The 19,707-nt window shown below is 31.6% G+C and overlaps 1 protein-coding gene across 1 annotated transcript; it reads right to left on the bottom strand.

The window, feature by feature from the left end:
- Positions 1 to 503: 503 nt before the first annotated feature.
- On the bottom strand, positions 504 to 19,307 carry LOC109095749 (scavenger receptor cysteine-rich domain-containing group B protein-like). Its single transcript, XM_042757303.1, is given in 11 exon segments — positions 504 to 1,462; positions 2,750 to 2,845; positions 4,337 to 4,688; positions 6,754 to 6,851; positions 8,094 to 8,408; positions 8,874 to 8,939; positions 9,120 to 9,422; positions 11,716 to 11,754; positions 14,091 to 14,123; positions 15,761 to 15,902; positions 19,083 to 19,307. Coding segments are annotated over 10 exon segments (1,734 nt in total). The 5' UTR covers positions 15,879 to 15,902; positions 19,083 to 19,307; the 3' UTR covers positions 504 to 1,148.
- Positions 19,308 to 19,707: the final 400 nt, after the last annotated feature.

The following is a 19,707-nucleotide window of genomic DNA, read 5'->3' as shown; positions in this document are numbered from 1 at the left end:
TAATCGGTGACATATCCAAGATTGTAAAAAAAAAAAAAAGCTTGATTTTCCATGAAATATTCCCTGACTTTTTTGTTTTTGTGTGAATTTATTGTGATATCCTACATGTCTGCTCTGTTAAAGTGTCTTGTGATTTTTTTTTTTTTTTTAAGAGAGCAATTTAAAAAAGAAGAGAATTGTATAGATATTTCAATTAAAAAGAAACAGCTTTAGTCCACCTGTGTTAAGAATGTATAATAGATTCATAACATACTTTATTTACATGTGGCAAAAACATTGACGTTTCATAGTAAAGTCTGTACAGTAAAAAAAAAATTGACATCAAAAACATTGTATCAATTGTCTTCTTTTTCTTTACTTTTTTTTCTTGTTTTTTTTTTAAATTTAGGATATCAAAATTTTAATTACATATTGTATATGAAATATCTTAAAATAATTTTTAACATCTTAACATCAAACAAAAAAAAAAAGACAAGAAAATGAACAAATTTTTTTGCATTAAAGCCATTATTTTTCCCAATCAAAATGGACCTGAGAATATTTTTTTCTGAACAAGCCAAATGTTTTTTTCCGACTGAATAATGAAAGCTATTTTTCATTCCACAAAATGCAAAGATATTCAGATACACGCTTAACTTTTAAGACATGCAACACAACCATCTTTAAATATTTAAAATAAAAACATTTTGTTTTCCTCTTAGCATTCACTAAACAGATCCAGAAGAATCAAATCTTTTTATAATCGGGAAAGTACTAGAAGTACAGTTTTTGTATGGCATAATAAATTTGGTGCTTGCAATCAAAATGACAGGCTAAAACTTTGGTTTCCGCTGTGTATCAATAGTTTAAAATATGTTCAGCATACTTATTCAGCCATGTGTACACATTCTTATAGTTTATAAAGTGCATAATTAAAATGTCATTCATAATATTTATTACAGTTATTTATATAACAGTATCAGTATAATTTATCAGTTTCACACCCAGTAATTATTTCATATTTAAAATTTCTTCATCAGGGTTGGTGTGAGGTGTTATGTACAAAATTTATAAAAGTCCTGGAAACCCTTCCTCTCTTTTACTGCATTCACTGGGCTGGGGTGGTGGGTGTGGCTTGCTGTGGGCGTGGCCTGTGGTGGGCGGAGTCATTAGAGTTCACATGTGACGCTGGCATCCTCTGAATGGTCACAGTTGTGGGCGTTCCATGCTATGTGAGAGCACTGAGTGAGAGTAGCTTCTCTGCCTGTGCACTTCAGATTGTCCATCTGGATTGGGTCACGGCCGGGACCAAAGTAGGCCATCACCTGGGCGGCTCGAGGCAGCCCGCAGCCCATCTGCCTGCACACCACCTTCGCATCTGCAATATCCCAAGCATCATCACACACGGTTCCCCATTCTCCTCTCAGGAATATCTCCACACGGCCCTCGCAGCGATTCAGGCCCCCTACGAGCCTGATGGTACCTTGAGAAGAGAGAAAGAAAGAGAAAGAAAGGGATAAGCTGTGTGCCTAAACAGACTAGAAATAGTGTGTCTTAAATCATAGTATGCAGAAAACAGATGGTCAAAGATGATAAATTTATGAGTAGCATTCATGCTCGCCTTTTCAGTTATTATTTTCCACATTATTTCAAACATTTTCTTACTTAATATTTTTGTCTTGTTTTCCTGTACAAATATCGAAACATTCTAATATCTAAGCGAGTTTACACTTAAAAAAAGAGAGAGAGAAAATCTGCCAGTGGGGTCAGAATAATAAACTTAATTCAGAGGGAAAACAAGATTATTTTTCTGACCTTATTCACAGATATTTTTTCTTGAAAAGATATAGACCCATTATAACTAGTAATATTAAATAGCAAAATCTATCAAATCTATCACATATTCATTACTTCACAAAATGTAAACACAGATGATGAAACATATATTATGCATATTATTTTTAGTGCTGCCAGACAATTAATCGAGATTAATCGCATCCCAAATAAAAGTTTTTGTTTACATTATATATGTGTACACTGTGTATATTTATTATGTGTATATATAAATACAAAAACATGCATGTATATATTTAAGATAAATATGTTATGTTTACACATTAAATATATTTATATATAATATCAAAGATAAGAATATAAATATATACATTTATATACATGTAAATATTTTTTAAATATATACTGTGTGTGTGTATTTAAATATACACAATTTATATACACAGTACACATACATATATTATGTAAACAAACTTTTATTTTGGATGAGATTAATCTTGATTAATAGTTTGACAGCACTAATTATTTTATTATGAACATAATATTACGTATTATTATGCAATGTATATTAATATTTTGTCTTAATATGAGAACATTTATTTATATATATATATACTGTATATATATATATACATACATACATACATACACACACATGTATATATGGTTAGAAATAAATAATAGATTCATAGCATCCTTTATTTCTATGGAAGTCTGTACATTAAAATATATATAAGTATATATATTATATATATATATATATATATAATATATATATATATATATATATATATATATATATACTAATTTTTTTTACTTTAGGTATAACAAATGTTTAATTATATACAGGTTTTCTGCGGCTTTTGAAAAGTTGTAATAAGTTCTCATTTTAAAGCGATAGTTCACTCAAAAACACAGAATGTTTCTGTAATGTCTTTTTGGACATTTAGACTCGAGTGTGATTCGGTGTTCTCACCATCCGCTGGTGTTGCGGTTGTAGTTGCTCTTGTAGTAGGTTTCTCCGTCATCCATATGCCAAAGTCTCTTCCGACTACCACATACTCCGAAGGTGCTGAAAGAAAGAAAACACAAAAGATTTACTTTACTTAGACATACTCTTTTATAAACACTAACTTGTGGTTTTCATTCATGATCTATGGAGGCGCTCTTAGGGTTAATACTTGTACTTTCATTCCTTAATCTTGTGTATGTTTTAGTCTTTCTCTTAAACGCTCATCTATTAGATGCATGCATGCATATATTTATGTGTTAGTGGATGCACGTGGCCAGTGCGGAGGACGGCTTCCCCTGCGGTCTGTGCTGATGATGATTTGCTCCGACGGACCTCTTTGTTTTTCATGTAGTCGTGGCTGACTGGCGTACAGAGGATGCGTCTAAATTTGCTGCAAATGCTGATCTTGAATCAAATGTGTGTGTGTTTGTGTGTGTAAAAGAGGACGCGTGCCAGAGGAAAACTGCCCTGAAGACGTGACTTAGTTCAGCAGAACATTGTGTTGCAGTGAGGATTGTGTGTGTGTGTGTGTGTGTGTGTGTGTGTGTGTGTGTGTGTGTGTGTGTGTGTGTGTGTGTGTTCTTTCGTAGTGAATAAATGGTGGTGTTGTGAATGAGTGCATGAATTTCATGAATGAAGGATTGTCTATCTCATCAAACCTGTCACACACATATACAAACACATATATACAATTAATATTAATAATATGTTTCTATACTGTAATATAAACTGTATATATTTAAATTTTTTAAAGATTGTTAATGTTTTTTTAAAGACGTTTCTTTTGCTCATCAAGGCTAGATTTATTTGATCAAAAATGCAGAAAAAAAAACAGTAATAATTTTTTAATATTATTACAATTTAAAATAAGTTTTCTATTTGAATATACTTTAAAATATAATGTATTCCTGTAATGCAAAGCTGAATTTTCAGCATCATTACTCCAGTCTTTAGTGTCACATGATGCTTCAGAAATCATTCTTTGCTTAATATATATATATATATTTTTGAATGTATAATACCTAACAAAGTATATACAAAATATTTTTATATTATATATTTTTGAATGTATAATACCTTTTAAATTTCTATTTTAAAGAAATTAGCAATTATTCTTTAAATAAACTTATTAACAAATAGTTACACTACAACATACAACCTAAATATATACAAAATATCTTTATATTTACACTTTACATTATTCTGTATTTAACCTGATGAACAAATAGTTATACTACACTATACTACCTAAATGTGTATTTTTTGCCTAAAAGTAGGTTTTGCTGTGAAATGTGCCCTGAACATGTTTCTGTGAAATACAGCAATACAGTACATGTATGGATTTCAGTTTATTTTCATTGAAATAATTAAAATAAAATGGAACTAATTTACATTAAATTCTTGGAATAATTGTTTCTCTAAATATCAATGAGTTCATGTACATGAATAAGTATGCACTTGTTTATGAATGTAAAATGCATGGCTTTTCAAAACTATTTATTTCTGTGTGATCGTTCTATAAGACTGTAATGTATGTCATATTTCTCTTACATTCACAGATGACCCCAGCGTCTTCATAATGGCCGCAGTTATGCTGACCCCAGCCCAGATTGAAGCAGTCGGACAGCTTTTGCTCACTGCCACTGCAGTCCACGTTATCCAGCAGTATGGGACCGGAGCCGTAGCCGAAGTAAGCCAGAGATTTGGCTGCGAGAGGCGGCCCGCATCCCATCTGTCTGCAGACCACCTGAGCGTTGTCCATATCCCAGTCATCATCACAGACCGTTCCCCAGACGGTGAAGTAGAGGACTTCCACTCGGCCCTGACAGCTGTTCAGGCCATTCACCAAACGGATGCTCGGCTTCTCTGAAAGAGCCGTGGATGAAGAGGGTTAGAGAGATAACTGAGAAAACATACACTGCTGTTCAGACGTTTGAGGTCGGTAAGATTTAAAAAAATGTGTTTGAAACGGTCTCTTCTGCTCACCAAGGCTGCATTTGTTTGATCACAAATACAGTAAAAACAGACACATTTTGAAAAATTATTATAATTTCAAATAGCTGTTTTCTGTGTGAATATATTGTAAAATGTCATTTATTTCTTTCAGTGTCACATGATCTTCAGAAATCATTCTAATATGATGATTTGCTGCTAAAGAAACATTTCTATCTATCTATCTATCTATCTATCTATCTATCTATCTATCTATCTATCTATCTATCTAATCTATCTATCTATATATCTCTATCTATCTATCTATCTGTCTATATCTATCTGTTCCATGTCTATCTGTCTATCTATCTATCTATCTATCTATCTATGCTATCTATCTATCTATCTATCTATCGTAACGTTCCATTGTTCTATCACTATCTATCTATCTATCTATCTATCTATCTATCTATTCTATCTATCTATCTATCTATCATCTATCTATCTGATCTATTATCTAATGTTCTATTGTTCTATCTATCTATCTATCTATCTATCTATCTATCTATCTATCTATCTATCTATCTATCTATCTATCTATCTATCTATCTATCTATCTATCTATCTATCTATCTATCTATCTATCTATCTATCTATCTATCTATCTTCCTAACATTGTTCTATCTATCTATTCTATCTATCTATCTATCTATCTATCTATCTATCTATCTCTATCTATCTATCATCTATCTATCTATCTACCATCTGTATCTATCTATCTATCTATCTATCTATCTATCTATCTTCTTTTGTAATGTCACATTTGTAATGTCACATATCTATCTATCTATCTATTCTATCGTTCCATTGTTCTATCTATCTATTATTCTATCTATCTATCTATCTATCTATCTATCTATCTATCTATCTATCTACGTTCCATGTTCTATCTATCTATCTATCTATCTATCTATCTATCTCTATCTATCTATCTATCATCTATCTATCTATCTATTCTATATCTATCTATATCTATCTATCTACTCTATTAATCGTTCTAACATTGTTCTATCTATCTATCTATCTATCTATCTATCTATCTATCTATCTATCTATCAATCTATCAGTCTATCAAAACGTTCATTTCATATCTATCTATCTATCTATCTAATTACATATTTATTTATTTATTTATTTGTTTATTTATTTTTAGATTAGCTATCTATCTATCTAGATAGATAGACAGATAGATAGATAGATAGATAGATAGATAGAACAATGGAACGATAGATAGATAGATAGATAGATAGATAGATAGATAGATAGATAGATAGATAGATAGATAGATAGATAGATAGATAGATAGATAGAACAATGGAACGATAGATAGATAGATAGATAGATAGATAGATAGATAGATAGATAGATAGATAGATAGATAGATAGATAGAACAATGGAACGATAGATAGATAGATAGATAGATAGATAGATAGATAATAGATAGATAGATAGATAGATAGATAGATAGATAGATAGAAATAGCTAGATAGATAGATAGATAGATAGATAGAACCATGGAACGATAGATAGATGATAGATAGAAGATAGATAGATAGATAGATAGATAGATAGATAGATAGATAGATAGATAGATAGATAGATAGATAGATAGATGGATTGTTATTGGATGCTTTATGAGATGTTTGTGTCTTTGCTACCTTTGGTTGTTGAGGCTCCATCTAACTCCCCATTACAAGTCACAATGCCTACTGCCTTCCTGCCATTCAATAATAGAAGAAAAAACAGAGAAAAAAAAAATGAAAAAAGAAGAAAACACACAAAATATTTGTGCTCAGTGATGTTTTGAAAGGACGCCATCTGCTGGTGCTTTAAGGGGCTTATTATTCAGGACGGTCCTAGTAGCAGGCAGTGTGTGACAGATGGCCAGGCACAGCAGTTAATAACAATGGATTGGCTATCAGTTTAACCGTGCAATAATGAAAAAAAAACAGGTGAAGTTACATGCCCTATGTACAGTATAGGCAGTGTTTATACCTGCTGTGCTCTCAGGAACGATGAACTCTCTGCCTCTAGTCTCTGTGTTGATAACCGGGACCATGGTGGAAATGGCACCTGAAATATGAGAGAGAGTTAGATCTGCAATCAAAGGAATACACTATTATTGAATATTAACATACAGTCAGGCCTGAAAGTCTGAGATCACACTGAAAATCAGTTAAATAAATCATTAATAAATTTACAGTAAATTAATAAATGTATGTAAACATAAACAACAACAACAAAATTCAAACGATTATGCTGACCATATAATTATGGAAAAAATGCTAAATAAAATAGCAAATAAATAAATATGTTGCAAAATGCAAAAATGATGGAAAACCTGCCAAAGAAAGACATTTCGCTAGTTAAATAAAACTTCAAAAAAAAAACTGAAAAATTAATGGGGGAAGTGCAAAATAAAATTGCGCCTGATGTCAAAAACTGAGAGACTTAGGAGGAGTTTCTTCCCCCAGGCCATCAGGCCCTAACTCAAAACCACCCTCTTAACATCTTCATGTCTCCACTTACATATTCACTTTATCAGTAAGCAATTCATCATTCACTACCTCACATTGACATACTGAAAGTGTCAACCTGTTTGCACATTTGCCTCTTGTACATTCCTGTGTATCTTAATATTTAAGACTACAGTTTACTTCATGCACATTATTTTCCACTATATATTTATTCTACAGTATACATCTTTTTATATATATTTTTTTCTTATATTTTTATTGTATCTATCTATATAAAAACTGAAAAAATAAATCTGCAAAAAAAAAAAAAAATATAAAAAATATCAAAAAAAAATACTAAATAAAACAGCAAAAAAAAAAGAATGAAAAAAATTAATTGGGGAGGGGGGTTAAAAAAAATAGCAATATATATGGAAAAAAAGGACTAAAATAAAAAAAAAAAAAAAAAATAAATCTTAAATAAAAAAAAAATATAAATAACATAAAAAAATACAAAAAAAAAAAAAAAAAAACAAAAAAAAAAAAAAAAATGACAAAATAAAAGCATTTCTGTTGGACCCCGCTAAGTAAATAACCACATCATAATACTTCATACACGATGTGATGATCCATCTTATTATACTTCATACACTTCCAGTCATATTAGCTGTACAGTCAGTTATGCTGCTTGATATTGCAAACTGGTATTTAAAATCATATTATTTTTCATTAATATTACATTTATAAGCACTGTTTTTTTCCTGTAGTTATTAACCTAGTGACTGAAGAATCAGAAGTGTTGCACATTCACAGGAAATAGTTTACTTTGTGAAATGAGTGAGAGGAGAAAGAAGCCCACCAGAGCAGATGACGCCGGCGTCCTCATGGTGGCCGCAGTTGTGAACTCCCCAGCCGAGGCTGTAACAGGTGGCCAGGCTTCCCTCCTGCCCATTACAATTCACATTGTCCAGCAGAATCCGTCCCGTGCCGTAGCCGAAGTAGGAATTTGAAGGTGCGCCGACAGCTTGTCCGCAGCCGATTTGTTGACACACGACTGCAGCGTCTGCCATGCTCCAATCATCATCACACACCGTTCCCCAGCTGCCCTGATAGTAGATCTCCACCCGGCCCTGACAGCGGTCCCCGGTCCCCGCCAAACGCACCGCTCCGTCTCCTACAGCACAGGACGGTCAGATAGGTTTTAGGAACAACTGTATATTAGAGTGGACAGCTCTTTAAAAGTCATTGTTAACATTCCTTTTATATAGAAATTTATAATATATAATAGAAATGTAATAATTTTTTTTATTTTTTTTAACACCAAATACCTTTACTTAAATGACAAAAACAACAAAACTAGAACTTTAACTAAAATGAAAAGAATATATAAAAAAGTAAATCTTATTGTTATTAATATAACACTAATTATAATGAGACACTGTGCAGTTTTGGAGGGAAATCAACAGTACAAGCAACATAAGTATCAGATGAATTCTGTGCTGTTTTCTCTTGTTTAATAAAATTAGTTTGATGATACTAACATTTCATAATATGTTTATGTAAAACACAAAAATGAACTTCAAGTGGATATATACTCATGTAAAGCTTAAAAAAGGGCCGAATAAACTTTGCAACTTACTTAAAGCAGAGATCAGACGGGATGGTGGGGTGGGCTCCAGGCCTCGAGGTTCAATGGCATTATTGCCTGCATGTGAGAAACGAACAGTTCATGATCTCACATAAATCAATCTTAATATGAATAATTTCTTGAACCCATGCAAAGAAATCAGTTTTAACGGACTTATCAAAACAAAAGCAGAAGCAGGAAAAAAGGGCCTGAATGTTTCAGTATATTGAGCGGCTTTCCTCGGGTCACTCCACGTACCTTTACAGGTGACGGCCACGTCTTCATAGTGGTAGCAGTTATGGACACCCCATCCCTGATTCCTACACTGACCGAGGTCCAGCTCTCCTCCTTTACAGTCCACGTTGTCCAGCAGGATGGGACCGGAGCCCTGGCCGAATTTGGAGCTGCTGCCCACAGTCACGGCCACACCGCAGTCCAGCTGCCGGCACACCACATTGGAGTCCACCATGTCCCAGTCGTCATCGCACACCGTCCCCCACGTGCTGTTATAGAGCACCTCCACACGGCCCTCGCACGGGCTCCTGCCGTTCACCAGCCGCACTGGAGGCCCATAATTACTTTTAGTATTACTGAGACACTATTATAGTCAGGCCTGTCATGATAACAACTTTTTGTTGTGCGATATATTGCCCTAGAAGTAATTGCGATAATCAATATTATTGTAATTTTAAAGACATTTTATGCCTCTGAATATATAATCATAATGATAGTGCGAGAAGGCCTACACACTTCCAAATGACAACAAACTTTCAATTTTTAAGAATATTTAGATCATGGAAATTAGGTATCAGAATGTTAGATACCTTAAAAAGCTTGAATAGATAACAAATAAACATTTTCTAACAGAAAGTGCAAAGTAACAAGTAGGTGCACACTATTGCTGAAAAACACAAAGTACTTACAGTACAAAAAAGATCCTTAAAAAAGGACATATTTGCAGATGAAACTTTTTTTTAGAAGCATTTTATAATTATGTACGTTATGTATGAGAAGCTGCAAAAGACACAAGCACAAGTGGAATGTAAAAAACATGGTGACATTCATTTTTAAGTAAATATAATGGGCGATATATTGCATCAAAAATGACTGAGGTCATGTACATATATTGAGCGATAAGTGGAAATATTGATTATTGCGACATGCCTATTTATAGTTTTTCTTAATAATTGTAATTAGCTTTTATTTTAATATTTTCCATTTTCATTTTCAATTTGTTTGAGCTTTTTTAACTTTAGTTTTCAAGTTAAACTAAATGAAAATCATAAACTTTTATTTCAGTTTCATTCAGTATTTTGTATCGTTTTAGTTTTAATTAACTATAATAACCCTGGTAATTAGAACATGCAGGGTACATGTATGTTTCAGTGTTGTTTTGATATAATTGATATAATATTATAGTTATAAATATTTTTAATTAGCTTTTATTTGTACATTTTGCATTTTCTTTTTCATTTTAGTTAAAGGTTTAGAAATGTATTTGTTTGGTTTTGTCATTTTTAGTAGTTTTTAAACATGTCTCTATATTTTTTTAATTAATTTTTATTTCAGTTCTAGTTTTAGTTATTTTAGTTTACATCCAGTTAAACTAAATGAAAATATGTTGTCTTGGCAGCTATCTAAAATTTTATTTTATATCTATTATCTTTTCATTTTTTATATATATATATATATATCTTTCATAGATTTATTCAGTCATTTGTTGTTTTGCACATGTAATTTTAGTATAATTGAGATACTATTATAATTTTAATTAATATTTTGAATTAGTTTTTATTTATATTTAGTTAGTAGTATACATTTTAGTATAAATTAGTATGCATTTTATTTATATTTATATTTTCAGTTTGCATTTTAATTTTAAAGTTTTACAAATGTTGTTGTGTTTTTGTTATTTTTATTTATTTAAAAAAAAAAAAACATGTCTGTATAGTTTTTATTATAATTTTTATTTTTATTTATGGTACATAAAAAGTACCAGAGTAATGGTTTTAGTTTAAGTTAACTATTATAACTAATGTGTTTTTGAGCTGTGTCTTTGGAAAGACAACAAAGTTTTGGAAAACTTTTTTTTAAAGACTTTAGGAAATTATTTTGCAACTTAACTGAGCGATTCGATTAATACAAAATCTTTATTTTTTCATGTATTTTATTCTCCACGAAAAATACAAGTTCCACCAAATCACAATAAAGAAATTAAACATAAACAAAAATAAATACAAGTCCATCAAATTTACATCAAATAATTTACTTTAAATAAAAATAAATCGCAGTCCAGTATATTTATATCATATTTATATTTACATGATATTTCAAATAATATCATGACAATGCTATTATACATTCATAAAATTGTATTACCATGGTATAATATCCAATATATGGTATAATATATGGTGCATGTTCAAAAAAAAGTTAATTATGTCTGAAGAAAATTCTTTTATGACTTTTTGGTCCTGGTCTAGTGTATATGAAAACTGCTGGTTTCTGAATAACACAAGTTGAACTACAGAGTTGCACGGCTCAAATATAATGATATAATGAAGCCTGTAAGAATGTCTCTAATCCCCTTCAACTTAACGCACAATAATAAGTCTAAATATGACATATGACTCCAAAAAGAGAGCGAGGACATGGCATAGCGGTGGAGAAGGGATTGTGTAAACTGAGCAAGAGGAAGTGACCTGTCTTTTTTCTTGTGCATCAGTGCCAGTTATGATCCGTTCCTGCCGTGATCCTGCCAATGGGCGACGGCAAACTTAACTTTTCTCAAAAGGGTGTGTTCTTATACAAAGATGTAAGAAAGGGTGAGAAAGTGAATTGCTAAAACGCTCACCTTGAGACCATGATGTCACTGGAGCATTTGTGTTGTTGGCTGTGAGAAAAAAAGAAAAAAAAAAACAGAGAGAAAGTCAGAGAGAGAGCAAACAACGATTGTGGTCAAATTATTTGTTGAAAGGAGGTTCTTGGCCCTCCATAGCTGCAGCCCTCTATATCTACTACATCTATTTTCCTGTAATTTTAGACTGGTGAAAAAGAAAGACTGTGAATTCAGCTCAGGCTGTGATACAGACGTATGGTGTATGGAACAATATTACACACCTCTCATAATGCAAGATCAGATATTGAGATGTGTGCTGTGAATCTGATCAGACTGAGCAAATTCAGACAGTGAATCTCGAATCTCAAATATAGTGAGCAAATTAGCAGTAATTCTACTTGTTACCAGTCTAGACCTCTGAGACACATTAATGAGTCTTTTATTTTAGATATGTTTTAGAAATATTATGTAAATAGTGCACAATCTATAAAAAAAATTCTTAGTTTCCTTGTTTTTCTTTGTTTTCCTTAGTTTTTCGTAGTTTCACTGTGTACCATGTGTGTTGTGTATATATTATATATATATATATATATATATATATATATACATATAATATATATATATATATATCTATATATATATATGGGTGTATATATATATATACATCTATATATATATATATATATATATATATATATATATATATATATATATACTGTATACACATAATCATATGTTATGTGTTGTGTATGTATGTTGTGTGTGTGTGTGTGTGGTGTGTGCATATAATATATAATATACACACACACACATCAATCATAACTTTTTTTTCAAAATTATATTTATTATTTTAACAAACACACACACACAAAATTTTATAATTATTTAAAAAAAATTATCTATTATATACTTTCAACTTAATGTATAATAAACACACATATACACACACAAATATTATATATATAGATATTTATTTATTTATTAAGATAAATTTATTATACTGTATATACACTACCATTCAAAATTTGGGATTAGTACGATTTATTATTATTATTATTTGAAAGAAATGAATACTTTCAATCAGCAAGGACACATTAAATTGATCAAAGGTGACAGTGTTACATTGTTGGGATTTTTTTTTATTTATTTAAACTGTTATTTTAAATTGTTATAATGTTAGATAATATTTTTCTACTGTATTTTTGATTAAAAAAAATAAAATAAGTGTAGTCTTGGTGAGCATTATTTATTTATTATTTTTGGTTATTTTTTCGAAAACATTTTTAAAAATCTTACCGAACCCAAAACTTTTGAGAAATGAAGTGGATAATACATTGAAATAAATGAATAAGACCTGCATTTGAGTGCACTATTTCTCTGTGACTAATCAAATGTAAGTATGGTCAGCTCCAGTGCTGCTTTCATTAAAGTGTATGTACTCTTATATATTTAATATATTTATAAATTAACATTTAATGACATGTTTTGCTAGACATGTTGCCTAGATTATTTTGTTTGTGTTTGTTGAGAACATTGTGGTGACCTTCCCTTCTCTCCTCAGACACACTTTCACTGGGTCTGTTAATGCTAGTGCTTTTGTATGAAACTACGAATCAATGGTGCTCGATTTCAGCGCCTGACAAAGAAAGCATCACATCCCATTTAGGTCAATTCACAGCCTTCTGCTTTAATGTGTATGTCGCTGAAATGTTAGTCGCTCTCATTATAGCGCTTCAGACGTGTGGGTTAATACACACATAAGCTAAGTAGTTGTTTAAAAAATGCATTTGGAAAAAAACTGGGTGTAGAAACAATTTAAGTTAGAAATTGCTAGTAAATTTCATGACTAATTACAAGAGCATGTAACATATTTAAACATTACATTCTGAAGCTTTCTTGTAAAATATACGTCAACAGTCTTGTTTTATGTACAACTTTAAGTTGTTAAACCTTTTTTTTTTTTTTTACGTGATTATTCACTATGGAAGCCCATTTCTGAGGAATAAAAAATAAAAAATGTAATTGCGACTTTTTATTTCACAATTCTGAGTGTATAACTCACGATTCAGCCTCATAAACAAAGTCTGAACTGTAATTGAAATAAATTTATTATAAAAATTAAAAACATAAGTTTTTACATTATACATTTTCAAATGGCTTGACGCCACAATGTAGCAAGTTATTTAGAATGTTGCTTCACGGTGGCTATGACTGTTTTTAGAATGTTGTTATGCGGTTGCTATGATTGTTTTTAGAATGTTGTTATGCGGTTGCTATGATAGTTTTTAGAATGTTGTTATGCGGTTGCTATGGCGTTTTGTGTGGGTTCTAGGAAATTGTTAATGAAAGGTTGCAGGAAATGCAAAGGTTTAGTTTAAAATGATACTTACTGGAAACTGATCTTTGTTGGAGTTTGATATCTTCTGCACAAAGAAAAGATCAACACAGTTATAAGCATCATCATCAAATAACTTAAATATGACACATACTGTACACACATGATCTCACATCTTTGTTGGCGTTTGCGTCACTGCCGATCATTTGTAAGATTCTTTGAAAGTCATTGATCTGCTGGGAGTTGGGTCGAGTCGTCTACAGTAAAGGGAACTACCTATAATGTTCTGACACACACACACACACACACACACACACACATCTTCTCAGATGTCCATGTCCTCGTTAAGTCTTTAGTTCAGCTCTCTTTTCACAGTTTTATGATGAACAGGGTATTTCCCGCTGTAGGCTTTACATCCTGATAAATTACTCTTGTTATTTTGTTCCACCAGGATCTATTAAGCCTGGAGGCTGTTGACTTTGATTTCGATTATTGTTCCTTTAAAGCAGACATTTCAAGACTGTGATTTAATACTCTATAGTGTGGTGGTTAACACTTAAGCTCGGTAACTGAAAGCTTGCTGGTTCAATTCCCACAAGGAGCCTTGACTATTGAGCCCTCTAAATGGTCTGTATTTGTAATTTGATTTTTATATTTTGTTTCTAGGTTGTTCGGTGTGGTTTGGTCCACTCTTTACTCTAGGGATTTATGGGATATATATATCGCATATTGTGAACACTTTGTAAAGTAACAAGAAACTTGATGTGAGGTTCCATTAATGATAGTGGCTGAGTTATGCTTCAAAGTTTAGTACTTAATGCATACTTAATGCAGTATGAGTTCATAAAACCTGCATATATTATATTATATTATATTATATTATATTATATTATATTATATTATATTATATTATATTATATTATATTTATTATATTATATTATATTATATTATATTATATTATATTATAAATCAAGTGTTTCATTTGAACCTCCGATGTATATTATACAATACCAGTCAAAGGTTTGGAATAAATATGATTTGTTTTTAATGCTTTTGAAAGAAGTCTCTTCTGCTCATCACAGCTGCATTTATTTGATCAAAAATACAGTCACAACTGTAATATTGTGAAATATTATTAACATTTCAAATAACTATTAGCAAAAAAATAAATTATTACAATGAAACAAATCCCAGTAATTCAAATCTTAATTTCCACACAACCCATCAGAAATCACACAATATAATCACTCTAATATGCTGATTTACTGCTCAGTTATTATCAATTATTATTGGTGCTCAATTATTAAAAACAGTTCTTTTGATTATCTCAGTTGAAAATAGCTTCAGTATTTTTGTGGAAACTATGATAAATATTTTAGGACACTTTGATAAACAGAAAGTTCAAAAGAACAGCATTTATTTGAAATAGAAATCTTTTGTAACATTATAAATGTTTTTATTGTCACTTTTATTTAATGTTTCCTTGATGTATAAAAGTATAAATTATCATGTGACACCGAAGACTGGAGTAATGATGCTAAAAATTACAACTTCACCGCAATACATTACATTTTAAAATATATTCACATTGAAAACAGTTATATTTCTGATAATAGTTCGTATTTTTGATCAAATAAATGCAGCCTTAGTGAGCAGAAGAGACTTAATTACTCCAAACGTTTGACCGCTAGCGTATATCTTATATCTAAAAAGCTCTGACTCACCGGTTGGAAGGAAGCAGGTGAATGCGATCAGGAAGAACGATGCCAGCAGGCAGGTGAGGATCCAGGCAGCAGATTTCCAGCATCTGCGCACACCGTCTGACACATGCTGACTGTTCATGGCAGAATAGATGCAGCTGGACGCCTGCAGCACATACAAACACCTTCAGTGAGTGCTTTATCCTCTCAAGAACCGGTTATCTGCTTGCAATTTGTTCTTTTTCTGTCTTCTACTGTTGCTTATTCTCACTATAGTTGTACAGTAACTAGGCTACTACTGAGTCTGCTGGTCAGTGATTGGACAGCTTCTTCTCATAGTACGTTATGTAAAAACACACATGCACTCACAACATCAGCACCAACAAATGCTCAGCCTGCAGGCAGTTCTGAACTGACACGTATTGATATACGAGAGCAGGCCGATCGTTTGTGTGACCATGTGCCTGCTGGTCATATGCTATCCAGAGAGGTTTTTATGCTCCAGAGGTAAAGTAGAATGTGATTATGTATAAATGAGTGATGCATTTTAGTGTAGAGTCATGCATTGTGTGTATTTTTGCATGTGAAAGTCATTTTTGGATGTTTTCGGATTGATTTGCATGTCCAAGTTTGAGCCATTTTTCTGGATCCGGACAAGAACGTTCAAATTCATGCACATAAGCACATTTAAAGCACAAGCTTCTATTAGTACACAGAAAGCAAAAAGACCAGGCTTCAAAGTCAACATGAAAACTTTACTAATTCATATTCATGGTGATTCAAAATGATCAGTTTATTATTATCAGTTTTATAAACGCAACACATTCTATATCTTTTGTATATATCCCTGGATCATTTCATATAATCTCTTTCTCTTTTTGTTTTTCCCAAATCCCTTCTGACCTTATGCTGGAATGCGTGTAAATGGTGGGATTGGGCTCAGGATCTCGGCTCTGGGGAGAGAATATGATATTCCGCTGCGCAGATAGTGAACATTCCGGGCCTTGGGTGCACAAAAAGACATTTCTGCTGTCTGTGGTCGCCATCGTCAGCGGCTAAACGCTGCTTCCTGTGAATCTGTCACTGGGACCGTCCTGAACGCTCAGGCAGCCGCTGATACCGCTGGGGCGCCTCTCGGGAGGGGAAGGGGGTCGATCGTGGAGGCAGAATGGCAGAATGGAAAGCGTTTAGCCTTGTTTGCCTTATGTCTGTGAGAACCTGGGTTACTTTAGCTAGTTTCCATGACAGCATTTGCCATTTTAGTTTAACTTAATATATGAAAATAACTAAAACAAAAACTAAAATTAAAAAAAATATATATATAGACATTTAAAAAAAAAAAAAAAAAAAAAAAAACACGACAAAAACACAACAAAATCATTAAAACTAAAATAAACATGAAAGTATAAAACAAAGAAATAAAAATTTTAACAGAAACTATGATAACAGCATCTTAATGATACTAAAATAACACTATAGTGAGCATCAGATAAACATGAGCTTCAGCCCAGTGTTATTGTAGTTAACTAAAACTAAACTTTACCTAAACTAAAAAAAAAGCTACTTGCGAAGGCAACATTTCTCATTAAAAACAAAAAAAAATAAAAAACAAAAAAAAACAAAACAAAAATAATAAAACTAAAAAACAAAAACTAATAAAAATGACAAAAATACACAGCAAAATTACTAAAACTTTTAGCAGAAAAATAAAAATAAAATCTATTTCTAAATATTAACCAAAACTGTAACAGTATCTAAATGATACTAAAATAAAACTGGTGAGAACTAACATCAGATTAACATGAGCTTCAGCCCAGGGTTATTATAGGTAACTGAAACTTAAACTAAACCCACTACCTGAAACTGAAACTATAGGTAACTACTAAAACTAAACCCATAAAAAATTTAATAAATTTTAACTGAAATCAAATATTTAAAAAATTAATCAAACTAAACTTAAATAAAAAAAATATATATTATTTATTTAAAACAATAAAAAAAAATAAAAAAAAAAAAAACAAACAACAAAACGACTAAAACAAAAACAAAAAAAAAAATGAGAATTCTCACTACGAAAAAAACAACAAAAACAAAATAAACTGAATATTGTAAAAGGTCTTATTTGTGTTTTTTCTCTTCTTCAGGTGCCTCAAAAAGTCAGAAACCTCGCAACGAGCATATAAGGCAAGCCAAATTGAATTGAAACCTCTACTTCTCTTCGGCCGAGAAACAAATCCACTGCCCATTCGCATGCAGTTTCTGATCTGCTTGCATTTGAAGAACTAAAACTCTGACGCTCAGATTGTGCACACGATTAGCCGCTGAGAACTTTCTAACGCGAGCCTGCAGGCAAAATGGTGCAGTTGTGAAGGCCTGAAAATTAATCTAGTCACCAATATTATGTTTTTCAATGCTCCATTCATGGCTGGATGCAGCATGGATCCACGAGGGAATAATGTTGGCTTTTGTGTCGCCTGTGTTTGCCCTCCCTCTCTCTCCTTCTCACGCTGACAGATCCCAGCCGCTCGCGAAAATACACAAAGATAAACTGGGAGAGAACTGTCATTTCGCTTTTGCCTTCAAACTCGATTTTGATCCAAGTTCACCGTCAAAAGATTGACTTTGATTGTTTTCTTGTTTCTGATGTTATTTCTTTTCAGTTAAGACTTTAAAAAGAAACATGTGAACCTTAAGCTTGAAAAATATTTAAAATAACCTACTTTTGGAAAATAATAAACCACAACTAATAACTATTGCAAAATTCCAGATTCATTTTTTAAAAGATATGTATAATTTAAATATATATATATATATATATATATAATATATATATATGATATAATTTTATTATTGACAAGTTGTATTAATAGATATATATATAATATATCTATATATATATATATATATATATATATATATATTATATATATATATATATATAGTAATATCTTATTACAAAGATTCTTTATGGAAAAAAAATTGTGTATATAAAAGTTATAAATAATTTTAGCATGAAGCATCTTTTGTTTTATTTCAAGGGTTAGGGTTCATTTCAATGATTTTCTTTTTTCACAATATCAGAATTCCAAACTATTCGTTTTTTTAATATATAAATATATTTTTATTTTTTGCATAAAGCATATGTTGAAAAGTTGTATTTTAAGAAGCAATCATTTCAACAATTTTCTTTTTCACAACACCATAATTTTTCACAATACATAATTCCAGAATATGCTATTTAAATATATATAATTGCAATAATTCTTTTTTTTTTTTTTTTTTGTAATACAAGTTTTTTTTATTATGATTTTTAATTACGCCTTATAATTGAGAATGATAAACATACCTTAGTTGAAAAGCAGTTTTCTTCACAGGCAAAACTAAAGGCACAAAAAGGCAACTATCCACTGTGCTTTGAATTCAGATGGCTTGCAGCTCACAGGACGATTCTCAAACTCTCAGAGTTAAACTTTGGCTGGGAAAAGAGAAAAAAGTAGTGCATCTAGCAGAAGAGATACGAGGTCTTTCATCTCATTAACCTTGTGAGTCTATAAGTACCTGGCTGCTCGAGTACGTACTACGTTAAAAAAAAAAAAAAGACAATAGCATTGTATGTTAATTCCTTGACACCTCGTCCCTGCCGTGTTTATGTGAATGAAGAGGAAAAGGGAGGAGGAAAGAAGACCGGCCCTTCACAGCTATCCCAGCATCTCATGGTTTCAGGTTGCACTCATGGAAGGTGCGGTTCATCCAAAGCGCTGTACAGGAATATGCAGGTGTGTGCTTTTGCATTGTCATCACTTAGCTTTCACATTTTGCATATAAAACCAACTTTTAAATCTTTATTTTCAGGCTTTAAAGTTCTGGCCATCAGACTCGTCCTGCTCCTCTGCTGGATCAATAGTGTTCGGCTACAGCCACAATATCATTTCAATCACTTTGATTGTGCTAAAGATTGGACAGCTTCCATG

This window comes from Cyprinus carpio, chromosome A5 (genome assembly GCF_018340385.1).
Source record: "Cyprinus carpio isolate SPL01 chromosome A5, ASM1834038v1, whole genome shotgun sequence".
Taxonomy (NCBI): Eukaryota; Metazoa; Chordata; class Actinopteri; order Cypriniformes; family Cyprinidae; genus Cyprinus; species Cyprinus carpio.
Note: the sequence above shows the minus strand (reverse complement) of the source record. Positions and strands in the feature narration are given on the sequence as shown.